Below are 14,912 nucleotides of genomic sequence, written 5' to 3'. Positions count from 1 at the left end.
AGTTAAAATGTATCCTTTTTAGGGGAAATCACTGAACTGCAGAAATATATTCAATATAAGTATGCACTTGATGAAGCTGATGAAAAAGGCTGGTTTCCTATACATGTAGCAGTTGTCCAACCAGTCCGTCAGATAACAGAAATCATCCTCGATGGTAAGTTTCTATAAAATACAGATGTATTTACTTTTTTTTATGTTATTCACTTATAAATGTACAGTCGTGGCCAAAAGTTTTGAGAATTACATCAATATTGGAAAAGTTGCTGCTTAAGTTTTTATAATAGCAATTTGCATATACTCCAGAATGTTATGAAGAGTGATCAGATGAATTGCATAGTCCTTCTTTGCCATGAAAATTAACTTAATCCTCCCAAAAACTTTCCACTGCATTTCATTGCTGTCATTAAAGGACCTGCTGAGATCATTTCAGTAATCGTCTTGTTAACTCAGGTGAGAATTTTGACGAGCACAAGGCTGGAGATCATGATGTCAGGCTGATTGGGTTAAAATGGCAGACTTGACCTGTTAAAAGGAGGGTGATGCTTGAAATCATTGTTCTTCCATTGTTAACCATGGTGACCTGCAAAGAAACGCCTGCAGCCATCATTGCGTTGCATAAAAATGGCTTAACAGGCAAGGATATTGTGGCTACTAAGATTGCACCTCAATCAACAATTTATAGGATCATCAAGAACTTCAAGGAAAGATGTTCAATTCTTGTTAAGAAGGCTTCAGGGTGTCCAAGAAAGTCCAGCAAGCGCCAGGATCGTCTTCTAAAGAGGATTCAGCTGCGGGATCGGAGTGCCACCAGTGCAGAGCTTGCTCAGGAATGGCAGCAGGCAGGTGTGAGCGCATCTGCACGCACAGTGAGGCGAAGACTTTTGGAAGATGGCCTGGTGTCAAGAAGGGCAGCAAAGAAGCCACTTCTCTCCAAAAAAAACCATCAGGGACAGATTGATCTTCTGCAGAAAATATGGTGAATGGACTGCTGAGGACTGGGGCAAAGTCATATTCTCCGATGAAGCCTCTTTCCGATTGTTTGGGGCATCAGGAAAAAGGCTTGTCCGGGGAAGAAAAGGTGAGCGCTACCATCAGTCATGCCAACAGTAAAGCATCCTGAGATTTATTCCATGTGTGGGGTTGCTTCTCATCCAAGGGAATGGGCTCACTCACAATTTTGCCCAAAAACACAGCCATGAATAAAGAATAGTACCAAAACACCCTCCAACAGCAACTTCTTCCAACAATCCAACAACAGTTTGGTGAAGAGCAATGCATTTTCCAGCACGATGGAGCACCGTGCCATAAGGCAACAGTGATAACTAAGTGGCTCGGGGACCAAAACGTTGATATTTTGGGTCCATGGCCTGGAAACTCCCCAGATCTTAATCCCATTGAAAACTTGTGGTCAATCCTCAAGAGGCGGGTGGACAAACAAAAACCAACTAATTCTGACAAACTCCAAGAAGTGATTATGAAAGAATGGGTTGCTATCAGTCAGGAATTGGCCCAGAAGTTGATTTAGAGCATGCCCAGTCGAATTGAAGAGGTCCTGAAAAAGAAGGGCCAACACTGAAAATACTGACTCTTTGCATAAATGTCATGTAATTGTCGATAAAAGCCTTTGAAACGTATAAGGTGCGTGTAATTATATTTCACTACATCACAGAAACAACTGAAACAAAGATCTAACAGCAGTTTAGCAGCAAACTTTGTGAAAACTAATATTTGTGTCATTCTCAAAACTTTTGGCCACGACTGTACACGAGGCTTACAATCTAAATTATGAATTAGTATATCTGTTTTTGGAGCGTGAGAAGAAACTAGTGCATGCAAAGGAAAACCGTGCAAACACAGGAAGAACATGCAAACTCCATGTAGATGTTGTCTTTGAATGGATTTAAATCCAGGAGCACAGCACTGCAAGATTACAGTGCTAATTACTGAGTCACCCAAAATGCTGGCCATTCTGCTATTATACCTATAGCCTGTCCCCCCAGCAATACTTCATGGCAGATCCACAATCATGGTCAAAATTGTGTACATTGCACTGCTTCTCATGATGATAGTAACATGATTCTGCTATAAGAAATCATCCACACTAAAATAGGTTAATTGCATATGAATCCAAGCTACTCAAAAACTAAAAGGCAGACACCACTAGATGTCACAGAGATGTTCAAACTACCACACTGCAAATAAATATACACTTAGGAGGTGTCAGGCAAGCAATGGGCACTCAAATTATATGGTATATAACAAAGTAACTGGGGGGCGTGGCTTCGGCATGGCTGAGTGAAGACGCACGCACACAGGGCTCCTGGTCCACCTTCACCTAAAGCTCTGGGAAACCCTTTCTTTCCTCTCCTGCAGGGCCATGACAAAAGGGAGGAGGTGAAGGAGTCAGTTGGTGGTCCCTCCTTAGCTATCCACAGGCCACTACCTGTGCTCCGTGTCATCTGAGCCGGCGCAAACAGAGGCCTTTAAAATAGTGGCCTCAGCAGCACCGCTCTGCTCCTAAGCTGCGCCCCTCACTCCGGCACGCGTGCGCCACGGTGCTTTCATACATGAGATGGAGACTAGTCCTCCCGCACAACAAGCTTCTTCCTCGCAGGTTGAGGGAGAACACCAGGGCACACATGGAGGCAGCAAGCATGCTCAGGCCTCAATGTCACCCCATCTGAATGATGACCAACAGATGAACCCCAGGGTGGCAGGGCAAACCGCACCACAGGTACCAACAAACACTATAGCGGTGTCTGAATCACCACCCCTCAGTCAGGGCACACCAGCTGTATTCGCTCTACCCTCATCACCACCAGCCACTTCATATAGGGGCTCTTCCCCTCCATCTTCATTAGACTGCACATTAGCAGAACTCTGGGAAATGGTGAGGGCACAACCCACCAGGTCATACCTAGAAGCACAGGTGGCCCGCATAGAAATGAAACAAGCCCAAGCCCTTCAAGCAGTACATGACACAGTACAGTCTCTGAACATATTGAACAACAATACTCCACCTCAGCTTCTGCTATGTCTTTGCTTTCTGCCATTATGGACACTCATACTACTCAAATGAAGGACTTTTCACTCCACCTAGATGATGTGGAAAATAGGGGATGCCGGAATAATCTTAAAATCCGAACTATACCGGAATCAGTCTCTGGCAACCTATTATACAACACAGTGGTAACCATTTTTAACAAAATATTAGACAGACCACTGGATACCGCAATTAAATTAGACAGAGTACACAGGGTGGCAGGCACGAAGAACCGCGACCCAGCTAGACCATGTGATGTAATCTGCAGAGTACATTTTTACAAGGTGAAAGAAGACATACTCTGCGGAGCTTGAGAGAAAAGAGATTCTCCATGAAGATGCATCGGTTACCATACTAACGGACGTATCACATCTGACCCTCGATCATCTGAATGACTCCCTATTACAAGACCTACAGGTCACAACAGAGATTTGGAAAGACTTGACTGACTATTTCTCACTTAACACCACTCCAGACAGTGATCATCTCACTGTGTGGGAAGCACATAAATGCTATATTAGGGGCACATTTATCAAGCTAGGAACCCAGATTAAAAAAAGAAAGGACAGCAGTGTTATCTGAACTTATATCTAAAATATATGACCTGGAACGCCTTTATAAGTCTACACTAGATAGACACCTGGGAGCTGAACTGACACAGTTACGAGAGCAGGTCCGATCCTTGTGCCTGCAAAATGCCGCAGACACTACTACGAACAAGGAAATAAACCCGGCAGAACCTTAGCGAGGGCATTGCGTATGAACAGGGTTAACTCCTATGTACCCTTTCTTACTGATAATACAGGTCAGCGTGTAACTTTGCCCCAAAAAAATCACTGAAACTTTTAGATCATACTATCAATCCTTGTACAACTTACAATCCCCCCAGACCCAGAGTCCTGAAGCCCACATACAAGCCATCTGGGAATACCTATCATCTTCGGGATTAGGTTGCCTATTGACTGAAGCCTTTGCCACATTGGAGGCTCCCCTGTCTTCTGCTGAATTGGCCTTAGCCATTAAGGACTCTTAGACAGGCAAAGCCCCAGGCCCAGATGGCCTGCCCTTAACTTAATATAAAACCTTTACCGACATCTTGTCTCCGCAATTCCTGTCCGCCTTCAATTCACTCGCCTGGACCCGCACCTTACCATCCGACACACTTCGAGCTCATATCACGGTAATTCCTAAGAAAGGAAAAGACCCTTCTCAGTGTCAAAGCTACCGACCCATATCTCTTATAAATGTAGATTTAAAATTATTCTCCAAGATCTTGGCTTATCCCACACATGCAAAATCTCATTCACTTAGATCAGACTGGCTTCATGCCCTTGAGGGAGGCTCGAGACAATACTACCAGGGCTATAAATATGATATATCATGCGATTATGACTAAACTGCCCATGTTCCATCTCTCTACTGATGCCAACAAGGCATTCGACAGGGTCAACTGGACTTTTATGTTCAAAAAGCTGGGCCATGTGGGATTGGGGGAGACGATGATGGCCCGCATCCATAACTTATACTCAAACTCCTTAGCATCAGTCAAGGTGAACGGTCAATTTTCAGCGCCATTTTCGATACGCAATGGTACGAGACAGGGGTACCCCCTCTCCCCCCTGATCTTTATCCTTTGTCTGGAACCACTACTAGGTCACATAAGAGCCAATCACAACATAACTGGAGTCCAGAATCAGAGAGTCTCGCATAAGATAGCCGCCTATGCGGACGGCCTTCTTTTCTTCCTCACACGCCCCCGTATATCTTTTGAAAGAACTCAAAATGTATTCACTGCTATCTAATTTTAAGATAAATTTCCAAAAATCAGAGGCCATGAACATCACCCTTCCTCTGAGCCTTGCTGTGGAACTAGCAGACAACTTTCCATTTAAATTGTCTAGATCCTCATTAAAACACTTAGGTATACAGCTAACCCCAAACCTCTCTAATCTCTTATCAGCGAACTATCCTCCCCTTTTGAGGACTATAAAAGCAGACCTTGACCACTGGAACAAAGGTATCTTCATGTGGTTTGGATGGATTTCCATCTTTAAAATGAATGTTCTTCCTAGAATATTGTATTTCTTGCAGGCTATGCCCATACATATTCCAAGATTGTTTTTTCATACATTATTGTCTACTCTAACACGCTTTATATGGGCGGGGAAAGCACTACAAATAGTCTGTTCAATCCTATTCAAAACCAAACACCGCGGAGGCTTGGGTCTACCGGATTTCATCTCTTATCACCGAGCCACGCATCTGCTAAGGGTGGTTGATTGATGTTGACATCAGCCGAATAAACAATGGATAGCTACAGAGCAATCATTTTTACCCACCCCACTAGCGGCTACACCCTGGCTAGGATCCCACATACCGTTAGCAGCACGCACTCACCCCACCATAGGCCCAATATTGAAGTCACTATTACCAGACATCTCGCCGTCTCTCTCGCCAATGTTTCCTATTCTGGGTAACCCCATGTTCCCTCCGGGATTAGTTTAGGGACCGTTCTGAAGGTGGGTGAAAGCCAGTAAGTTCAGAGCACATCACTTTACCATGTCCAACACCTGGATCTCTCCTCAAACACTTAATGACATCTCGGACCCAGTTAATCTATCGAGTTGGCAATCACATCAGCTACAACATTTCCTTGCATCATTACTTCCAGCATCCACATACGTAAGAAACAAAACAGACTTTGAACAAATATGCGATGCGAAGGGGGTAATCAGACATGCACTGTCTAGATTGTATGGCCCACTCATCTCTCTGACCAATCAATCCTCTCCTATCTATATCCTCAACTGGTAAAGAGACCTAGGGCTCACCTTCTCAACAGAACAGAAAGAACACCTTTACACATTAACACATAAGACCTCTATAGACAGCAATATACAGGTTTTAAGGTCCTATCTAGGTGGTACAGGGTCCCTACCAAGTTACTTTCTCTCTTTCCTACAGTCCCCCCGCTATGTTGGCGTTGTGGGAGAAATAGAGGATCGATTTAACTTTTTTTTTTTGGAGTGTCCCGTGCTAGCGATCTTTTGGCATGAGGTGTGGCACATCACTTCTAAATTCACTAATCATGCTCTCCCCAAGATACCTGCATTCTTCCTACTCCATCATAGCGAGATCCCCATGTCAACATACAGGTCCTTCTAAAAAAATTAGTGTGACGGTAGTTGAAAATATCCCCGTCAAGCATTCCCTTCTTCCCATGAAAGAAAGTCACCCAATATTCCACGAGTAGGAATATCCCTGGAATCGCTGAGTAATCCACACATGAGTCAAAACTTAATGCTGGAAACACGAGACTGACTTTACTGGCGCACAGAACTCACAATTTATGCAGCATAAAACCCCTCCTCTGGGCCCGGCTAGATAATTGAGTTTTAACAATACACACAGCTCAATTGTCTGCTGGCCAGAACATTTACAACTTTTAACACTTTCAGAATACACACAGCTCAATTGTCTGCTGGCCAGAACATTTACAACTTTTAACACTTTCAGAAAAGTACTTTCCATCCCACATACAAACATAATTTCAGCCTCCCTGTTCGGTACACGAATACATTCATTCTTGACATTTGGAACCGAACAATATAGACCTTAAAATAGCAGGGAGAGAATTAAACTGAAGCATATAGGCAATTGCATCAAAGTCCTTCACAATGGCCCCCCTTTTTCTCCCTGCTCCGGCAACTCGGTTGGACCTTTCCTGGTCCAGTAGGGTTGACGGGTTCAGAGCTTTTAGTCCGAGGTTAAATCCGTTTGGCGTGACAATCCATCGGCATTCCCGTTTTGCTTGCCTGGGCGATAATGAATCGTAAAGTCATAGGGCTGTAAGGCCAAGCTCCAGCGTAGCAAACGGGCGTTGTCCCCTGAAACCCGGTTAAGCCACACCAAGGGGTTGTGATCGGTGATGAGAGTGAACGCCCGGCCATAAAGGTAAGGTGTGAGCTTTTTGAGTGCCCACACCAAGGCCAAACACTCTTTTTCAATGGTGGCATAGCTGACCTCCCTTGGCAACAGCTTCCGACTCAGGTATGCCACCGGGTGCTCACCTCCATCCTCCCCGATCTGGCTCAGTACTGCCCCCAGTCCAAACATTGAAGCGTCTGTGTGGACAATAAATCTTTTGTTAGGATCTGGGGTAACCAACACCGGAGCATTAACCAGAGCAGTCTTTAGTGCTTGGAAAGCCACCTCGCATTCCGGGGACCACAGGACTTGTCGGGGTAGCTTCTTTTTGGTCAAGTCGGTCAGGGGTTTGGCCAGGGCGCTATAGTCGGGTACAAAGCGTCTGTAATAGCCGGCTGTGCCTAAGAAAGCCATGACTTGTGTCTTGGTGTGGGGAGTGGGCCAATTGGCAACAGCCTCGATCTTAGCCGGCTCCGGCCGTTGCTTACCACATCCTACTCGGTGGCCCAAATATTGTACCTCCGCCATACCCAAGTGACATTTGTCGGGTTTCAGGGTCAGCCCGGCCCCCCTGATCCTATCTAATACTACCCCTATGTGCTCTAGGTGCGCTTCCCAGGTATCGCTGTGGATGGCGATGTCATCCAGGTAAGCGCATGCAAAGCTCTGGAGACCCCCAAGTAACTGATCCACCATCCGTTGGAAGGTGGCCGGGGCGTTCTTCATCCCGAACGGCATAACCCGGAATTGGTATAGGCCGAACGGGGTGATGAAGGCCGACTTGGGTATGGCATCTTCTGCTAGGGGAATCTGCCAATATCCCTTGCATAGGTCTATTGTGGTCAGATACTTCCCTGCAGAGATACGGTCAAGCAGCTCGTCCATCCGTGGCATCGGATAGGCGTCCGTAACTGTCTTGTCGTTGAGGCGCCGGTAATCTACACAGAAGCGGGTTGTCCCATCCTTCTTTGGCACTAAGACTACCGGCGAGGCCCAAGGACTTTCTGAGGGCTCGATTACGCCTAGCCGAAGCATCTCATCTATTTCCTTCCGCATCCCTTCCCGGACTGCTTCGGGGATACGGTAAGGGGGCTGTCTCAGGGGTGCCTGTCCTGGAGTCTCTACCTTGTGTATGGCTAGGAGTGTGTATCCAGGCTCCTGAGAGAATGTGGCCTGTTTTGTTTCTAGTAAGCGGACAGCTTGAGCCCGCTCTTGCGGCTCCAGCTGTTCACCTAGCTGGACTTTCTTTATCTGGGTCATCCCGTCGTTACTGCCCAATAGGTCGGGAAGGGGTAGGGTCTCTGTGTCTTCTCCTGCTGGTGCACAGATAGCGGCTACCTCCTCTGCCCGTTCCTGATAGGCCTTGAGCATGTTGATGTGAAAGGTTCGTTTCACATCTTCATCCTCGCAGCTGGCTATCGTGTAGGTCGTGTCGCATATCTGTCCTATAACTTTATAGGGGCCCTGCCAGGCGGCCTGGAGCTTGTCTGTTCGGACCGGTCTTAATACCATGACCTTTTGGCCTATCTGAAAGCTCCGGTGCCTAGCCCGTCGGTCATACCATACCTTCTGGCGCTGCTGGGCCGCCCGGAGGTTCTCTCGCACTGTCTGGGCTAATTCCTCCATGCGGTCCCTCAGCTCCAGGACATAAGGTACAACCGGGGTCCCCTCAATCTCTGTCTGCCCCTCCCAGTGATCCTTGATGAGATCTAAGGGCCCCCTCACCCGCCTCCCATAGAGAAGTTCGAAGGGTGAGAATCCGGTCGATTCCTGCGGCACCTCTCGGTAGGCAAAGAGAAGGTGTGGCAGGAATCGCTCCCAATCCTTGTATGCCCCCGTGAACGACTTCAACATTTGCTTTAGCGTTCCGTTGAAGCGCTCGCACAGGCCGTTAGTCTGGGGATGGTATGGGGAGCTAGTCAGGGATTTAACTCCACAGGTTTTCCATATCTGCTGGGTTACCTCGGCCGTGAATTGGGTACCTTGGTCGGACAGAACCTCCTTGGGAAAGCCTACTCGGGAAAATACTTTAACTAGGGCCTCTGCTACGGTCTCAGCCTGTATGTTAGAGAGAGCTACCGCTTCGGGGTAACGGGTGGCGTAGTCTACTATGGTGAGTATATACCGCTTGCCGGAACGGCTAGGTTGGGCCAGGGGCCCTATAATGTCCACGGCTACCCTTGTGAACGGTTCTTCAATAATGGGCATGGAAACTAGTTTAGCCTTTGGGTGGTCTCCCTTTTTACCTATACGTTGGCATACCTCGCACGTTTGACAATACGCCCTGACGTCGTCGGATACCCCAGGCCAGAAGAAGTTCTGGGTTACCCGATACCCTGTCTTGCGTATTCCCAAATGGCCTGCCAAGGGTACGTCGTGCCCAATCCTCAATAACTCCTGCCGGTATTTCCGGGGAACTACCAGCTGGCGTTTTTGCTTAGGCCCTGGTGCATTACCCCGGGTCTCGGTGAGCCTGTACAAGCGGCCGTTCTCCCAGATAAATTGCTCCTTCTCTAATCCCCCTTGGCCCCTCCTGGCTTTCTCTCGATACTTTCTGAGGGAAGGGTCTCCGGTCACCTCCCGCCCAAAGTCCTCTGGGGTGTCCCAGGGTAGGGGTTCTACAGTCAAGGGTAGGTTGGGTTGGCTTACCTGGGTCTCAGTAGGAAGTGGATGGCTCTCGGCAGCGCGACTTTGTGCTCTGGTGGTTACTGCGTGGGCCTCCTGAGCGGGGGTAGAGGCGAACGCCGAAGTCAGGGGGCCAATGTCGTTGCCCAAGATGACTTCAGAAGGTAAGTCTTTCATGACGCCCACATGAACATTGCCAGCTCCCGCCCCCCAGTCTAGGTGTACCTGTGCAGTAGGGATACGGTATACTGCCCCCCCTGCCACTCTCACAGCAATTGATTTCCCCGGTTTCTCTGATGCCTTAATAAGGTGTCTTTGTACCAACGTGATGGTTGCCCCACTGTCTCTCAATCCCCGGGCGGTTTTTCCATTAACCATGACCAGCTGACAATGGTGTTTCCTGTTGTCCGTAATAACAGATTGTACCATGAGGGCTTCGTAGAGGGTGCCCAATGGTTCTTCCTGACCCAGTTCCTGGGGATCCCAAGCCGAGTCTACACAATGGGCTGCTGCTGGGGGGCGGTACCCAGGTCGAGACCAATTTGACCTGGTGTTGTTGTCCATGGGGCAATTCTGCTTGTAGTGACCCAGCTGTTTGCACCGGAAGCAGCGTTGTTCATTGCCCTCCTGGCGTGGATAGCGAGGGCTAGATGTCACCGGTCTGTTAGGAGGTTGGTATCTAGCGGCGGGTGGGTATGAGGGCACCGTTGGTCGTGGAGGTTGTACCCGTGGTGTGACCGGGTTCGTCTTGCGAGTATCCGCATATTCATCCGCCAACTTAGCGGCCTCTGGTAGAGTCATGGGCCGGCGATCTCTCACCCAGTCTTTGACATCCGTCTGGATGTGATCGTAAAATTGTTCCAGGAGCATTAGTTGCAAAATGTCCTCTGCGGTGGTGGCCTGGCTGCTGTTGACCCAGTTAGAGGCCGACAGGGATAACTGGCATGCCCATTCCACGTAAGAGTCTTTCGTGGTTTTGCGTGAGTCCCTGAATTTTTGTCGGTAGGACTCCGGGGTTACTGCATAACGAGCCAGGAGCACTTCTTTAACCCTGGCGTAGCTATGGATCTCCTGCTCTGGCACGGTCCGGAAAGCATCAGAAGCTTTGCCTGACAGTTTGCCTGACAATATTGCGACCCACTCTCCTCTATCTATTCGGTGCAGGTTACATTGTCGCTCAAAATCTGCCAGGTAATTATCAATTTCACAGTCTTTTTCATCAAAAGCTTTAAAAGCGCTAAACGGAATCTTCCTTGTGTCTGCTGTACTGTACTCACTGTTTGGAGAATGTGCGGCTGCTTGTTGGACTGCTGCCAGTTTTAGCTGTAGCTCTGCGTCTCTTATTTGTTTAGCCTCCTCCGCTAACAGGTTCATCACTTTCAGCACCACATCCTGCCGTTGGGTTCGGACCGAACCATGCTAGCTTCTCTCTCATTGCCTTGTTGGCTGGTGATTCCTCCTCCTGAATCACTGGTGTCCCCATCTCTTGTACTGCTGGCGTTGCTGCAACCAAGTTCTCCTGGTCTAGCTCCATTAATTCTGCTATAATGACCCGCTTGGTTTTGTTGCTAGCAATCCTTCCACGGACTTCCAGTAGTTCTTTCAGTGTATTTCTTTTAAGCAGGGTGTACCAGCCTTCCATTCACTGTTCCCAGTGTCTGCTTGGAATCCTGGTGTAAAGGAAAGTAGAAGGGAAAATCCCGCTGCTGCCAACCAGTTGTGACGGTAGTAGAAAATATCCCCGTCAAGCATTCCCTTCTTCCCATGAAAGAAAAGTCACCCAATATTCCACGAGTAGGAATATCCCTGGAATCGCCGAGTAATCCACACATGAGTCAAAACTTAATGCTGGAAACACGAGACTGACTTTACTGGCGCACAGAACTCACAATTTATGCAGCATAAAACCCCTCCTCTGGGCCCGGCTAGATAATTGAGTTTTAACAATACACACAGCTCAATTGTCTGCTGGCCAGAACATTTACAACTTTTAACACTTTCAGAATACACACAGCTCAATTGTCTGCTGGCCAGAACATTTACAACTTTTAACACTTTCAGAAAAGTACTTTCCATCCCACATACAAACATAATTTCAGCCTCCCTGTTCGGTACACGAATACATTCATTCTTGACATTTGGAACCGAACAATATAGACCTTAAAATAGCAGGGAGAGAATTAAACTGAAGCATATAGGCAATTGCATCAAAGTCCTTCACAATTAGCATATTGTGATAAAGTTCATTATTTTCTGTAATTTACTGATAAACATTAGACTTTCATATTTTAGATTCATTACACACCAAGTGAAGTAGTTCAAGCCTTTTATTGTTTTAATATTGATGATTTTGGCATACAGCTCATGAAAACCCAAAATTCCTATCTCAAAAAATTAGCATATCATGAAAAGGTTCTCTAAACAAGCTATTAACCTAATCATCTGAATCAACTAATTAACTCTAAACACCTGCAAAAGATTCCTGAGGCTTTTAAAAACTCCCAGCCTGGTTCATTACTCAAAACCGCAATCATGGGTAAGACTGCCGACCTGACTGCTGTCCAGAAGGCCATAATTGACACCCTCATGCAAGAGGGTAAGACACAGAAAGAAATTTCTGAACGAATAGGCTGTTCCCAGAGTGCTGTATCAAGGCACCTCAGTGGGAAGTCTGTGGGAAGGAAAAAGTGTGGCAGAAAACGCTGCACAATGAGAAGAGGTGACCGGACCCTGAGGAAAATTGTGGAGAAGGACCGATTCCAGACCTTGGGGGACCTGCGGAAGCAGTGGACTGAGTCTGGAGTAGAAACATCCAGAGCCACCGTGTACAGGCGTGTGCAGGAAATGGGCTACAGGTGCCGCATTCCCCAGGTCAAGCCACTTTTGAACCAGAAACAGCGGCAGAAGCGCCTGACCTGGGCTACAGAGAAGCAGCACTGGACTGTTGCTCAGTGGTCCAAAGTACTTTTTTCGGATGAAAGCAAATTTTGCATGTCATTCGGAAATCAAGGTGCCAGAGTCTGGAGGAAGACTGGGGAGAGGGAAATGCCAAAATGCCTGAAGTCCAGTGTCAAGTACCCACAGTCAGTGATGGTCTGGGGTGCCATGTCAGCTGCTGGTGTTGGTCCACTGTGTTTTATCAAGGGCAGGGTCAATGCAGCTAGCTATCAGGAGATTTTGGAGCACTTCATGCTTCCATCTGCTGAAAAGCTTTATGGAGATGAAGATGTCATTTTTCAGCATGACCTGGCACCTGCTCACAGTGCCAAAACCACTGGGAAATGGTTTACTAACCATGGTATTACTGTGCTCAATTGGCCTGCCAACTCTCCTGACCTGAACCCCATAGAGAATCTGTGGGATATTGGGAAGAGAAAGTTGAGAGACGCAAGACCCAACACTCTGGATGAGCTTAAGGCCGCTATCGAAGCATCCTGGGCCTCCATAACACCTCAGCAGTGCCACAGGCTGATTGCCTCCATGCCACGCCGCATTGAAGCAGTCATTTCTGCAAAAGGATTCCCGACCAAGTATTGAGTGCATAACTGAACATAATTATTTGAAGGTTGACTTTTTTTGTATTAAAAACACTTTTCTTTTATTGGTCGGATGAAATATGCTAATTGTTTGAGATAGGAAATTTGGGTTTTCATGAGCTGTATGCCAAAATCATCAATATTAAGACAATAAAAGGCTTGAACTACTTCACTTGGTGTGTAATGAATCTAAAATATATGAAAGTCTAATGTTTATCAGTACATTACAGAAAATAATGAACTTTATCACAATATGCTAATTTTTTTAGAAGGACCTGTACAGGAGGTCGTGGTACAACATATGGGTGAACGCTGCAAGAGCATGTATCCCTTGCATGTAGAAACAAAAATCTGCTTCCACAATAGCAATGTGGATCTACAAACTTCAGGAGGTCATGAGAATGGAGGACCTGACAGCATCTCTAAGAGGTACAGTATCCAAATTTCACAAAACGTGGCAACACTGGATTGCGTTCCAAAACTTACAGGAATACACAAGATTATTGACAGCATAGAATTCAGAAGGTGTTTTTTTTATTCTCAACCTTCTCTTCTCTCTTTCTTAGATTTACACCTATCTCTTAGGCCCCTTTCACACGGGGCGAGTTTTCAGCGCGGGTGCAATGCGCGAGTTGAATGCATTGCACCCGCACTAAATCCGGACCCATTCATTTCTATGGGGCTGTTCACATGAGCAGATATTTTCACGCATCACTTGTGCGTTGCGTGAAAATCGCAGCAAGCTCTATTTTGTGCGTTTTTCACGCAACGCAGGCCCCATAGAAGTGAATGGTGATGGATCATGTGATGGACCATGTGATGAACGCAGTGACGTCATCAAAGGTTCTATTCCTCACAGATGAAGACAGAAGAGATGCCGGCTACGCGAACAAGTGGATTAAGGTGAGTTCAATTATTTATTTATTTTTTTAACCGCTCCAGCGCTATTTTACTTAGCATTCTGTATTCAGAATGCTATTTTTTTTCCCATATAACCATGTTATAAGGAAAAATAATACAATCTACACAACCTTGAACCCAAACCTGAACTTCTGTGAAGAAGTTCAGGTCTGGGTACCACATTCAGTTTTTTATCATGCGCGTGCAAAACACACTGCACCCGCGCGATAAAAACTGAACAACGGAACGCAATCGCAGTCAAAACTGACTGCAATTGCGTACCTACTCGCGCGGTTTGCCGCAACGCATCCGGACACGCTCGTGTGAAAGAGGCCTTAATGTATTATGCTTCTGTTCAAACTTCGAATACCGATGTTAAGTAAATGTCTATGCTATTCGGTCTTTTTATTTGATTCAGTTGCTTATATATGTGCAAATACACCTAATACAATTGTTGGGCTGCGTCCCTTCACTGATATTTTTGTCTGTTCAAAATGCATTTGAAAATGCAAATAAATAATAAAAAAACAAAAACATGGTAACTGTATTAGAAAAAAAAAAAAAACACAATAAAAAAGTACACTTATAGGGGTTGTCTCTTCAGCAAATGGCATTTATCATGTAGAGAAAAGTTAATTCAAGGCACTTATTAATGTATTGTGATTGTCCATATTGCTTCCTTTGCTGGCTGGATTCATGTTTTTATCACATTATACACTGCCCGTTTCTAGGGTTATGGCCACTCTGCAATCCAGCAGCGGTGGCCGTGCTTATACACTATAGGAAGAGGCACCAGCCTATGCGTGGTCCCAGTCACCAGAAAAGCCATCACTTTTTCCTATAGTGTGCAAGCACGGCCTCCACTGATGGATTGCAGGGTG

At 46.5% G+C, this 14,912-nt stretch overlaps 1 protein-coding gene across 4 annotated transcripts in view; it reads left to right on the top strand.

The window, feature by feature from the left end:
• ASB15 (ankyrin repeat and SOCS box containing 15) overlaps window positions 1-14,912 on the top strand; it is an 83,146-nt gene that overhangs the window by 30,412 nt on the left and 37,822 nt on the right. For 3 of the 4 annotated variants that reach the window (XM_044276944.1, XM_044276941.1, XM_044276942.1), the window contains one exon: window positions 23-154. The exons of the other annotated variant lie outside the window; for it this stretch is intronic. In XM_044276944.1, the coding sequence (XP_044132879.1) occupies window positions 23-154 (132 nt within the window). The remainder of the gene's footprint in view (window positions 1-22; window positions 155-14,912) is intronic. 4 annotated transcript variants of the gene reach the window in all.

Source organism: Bufo gargarizans, chromosome 2, assembly GCF_014858855.1.
Source record: "Bufo gargarizans isolate SCDJY-AF-19 chromosome 2, ASM1485885v1, whole genome shotgun sequence".
Lineage (NCBI taxonomy): Eukaryota > Metazoa > Chordata > Amphibia > Anura > Bufonidae > Bufo > Bufo gargarizans.
The sequence above is the reverse complement of the archived record's forward strand: the minus strand, read 5'-3'. Positions and strand labels throughout refer to the sequence as shown.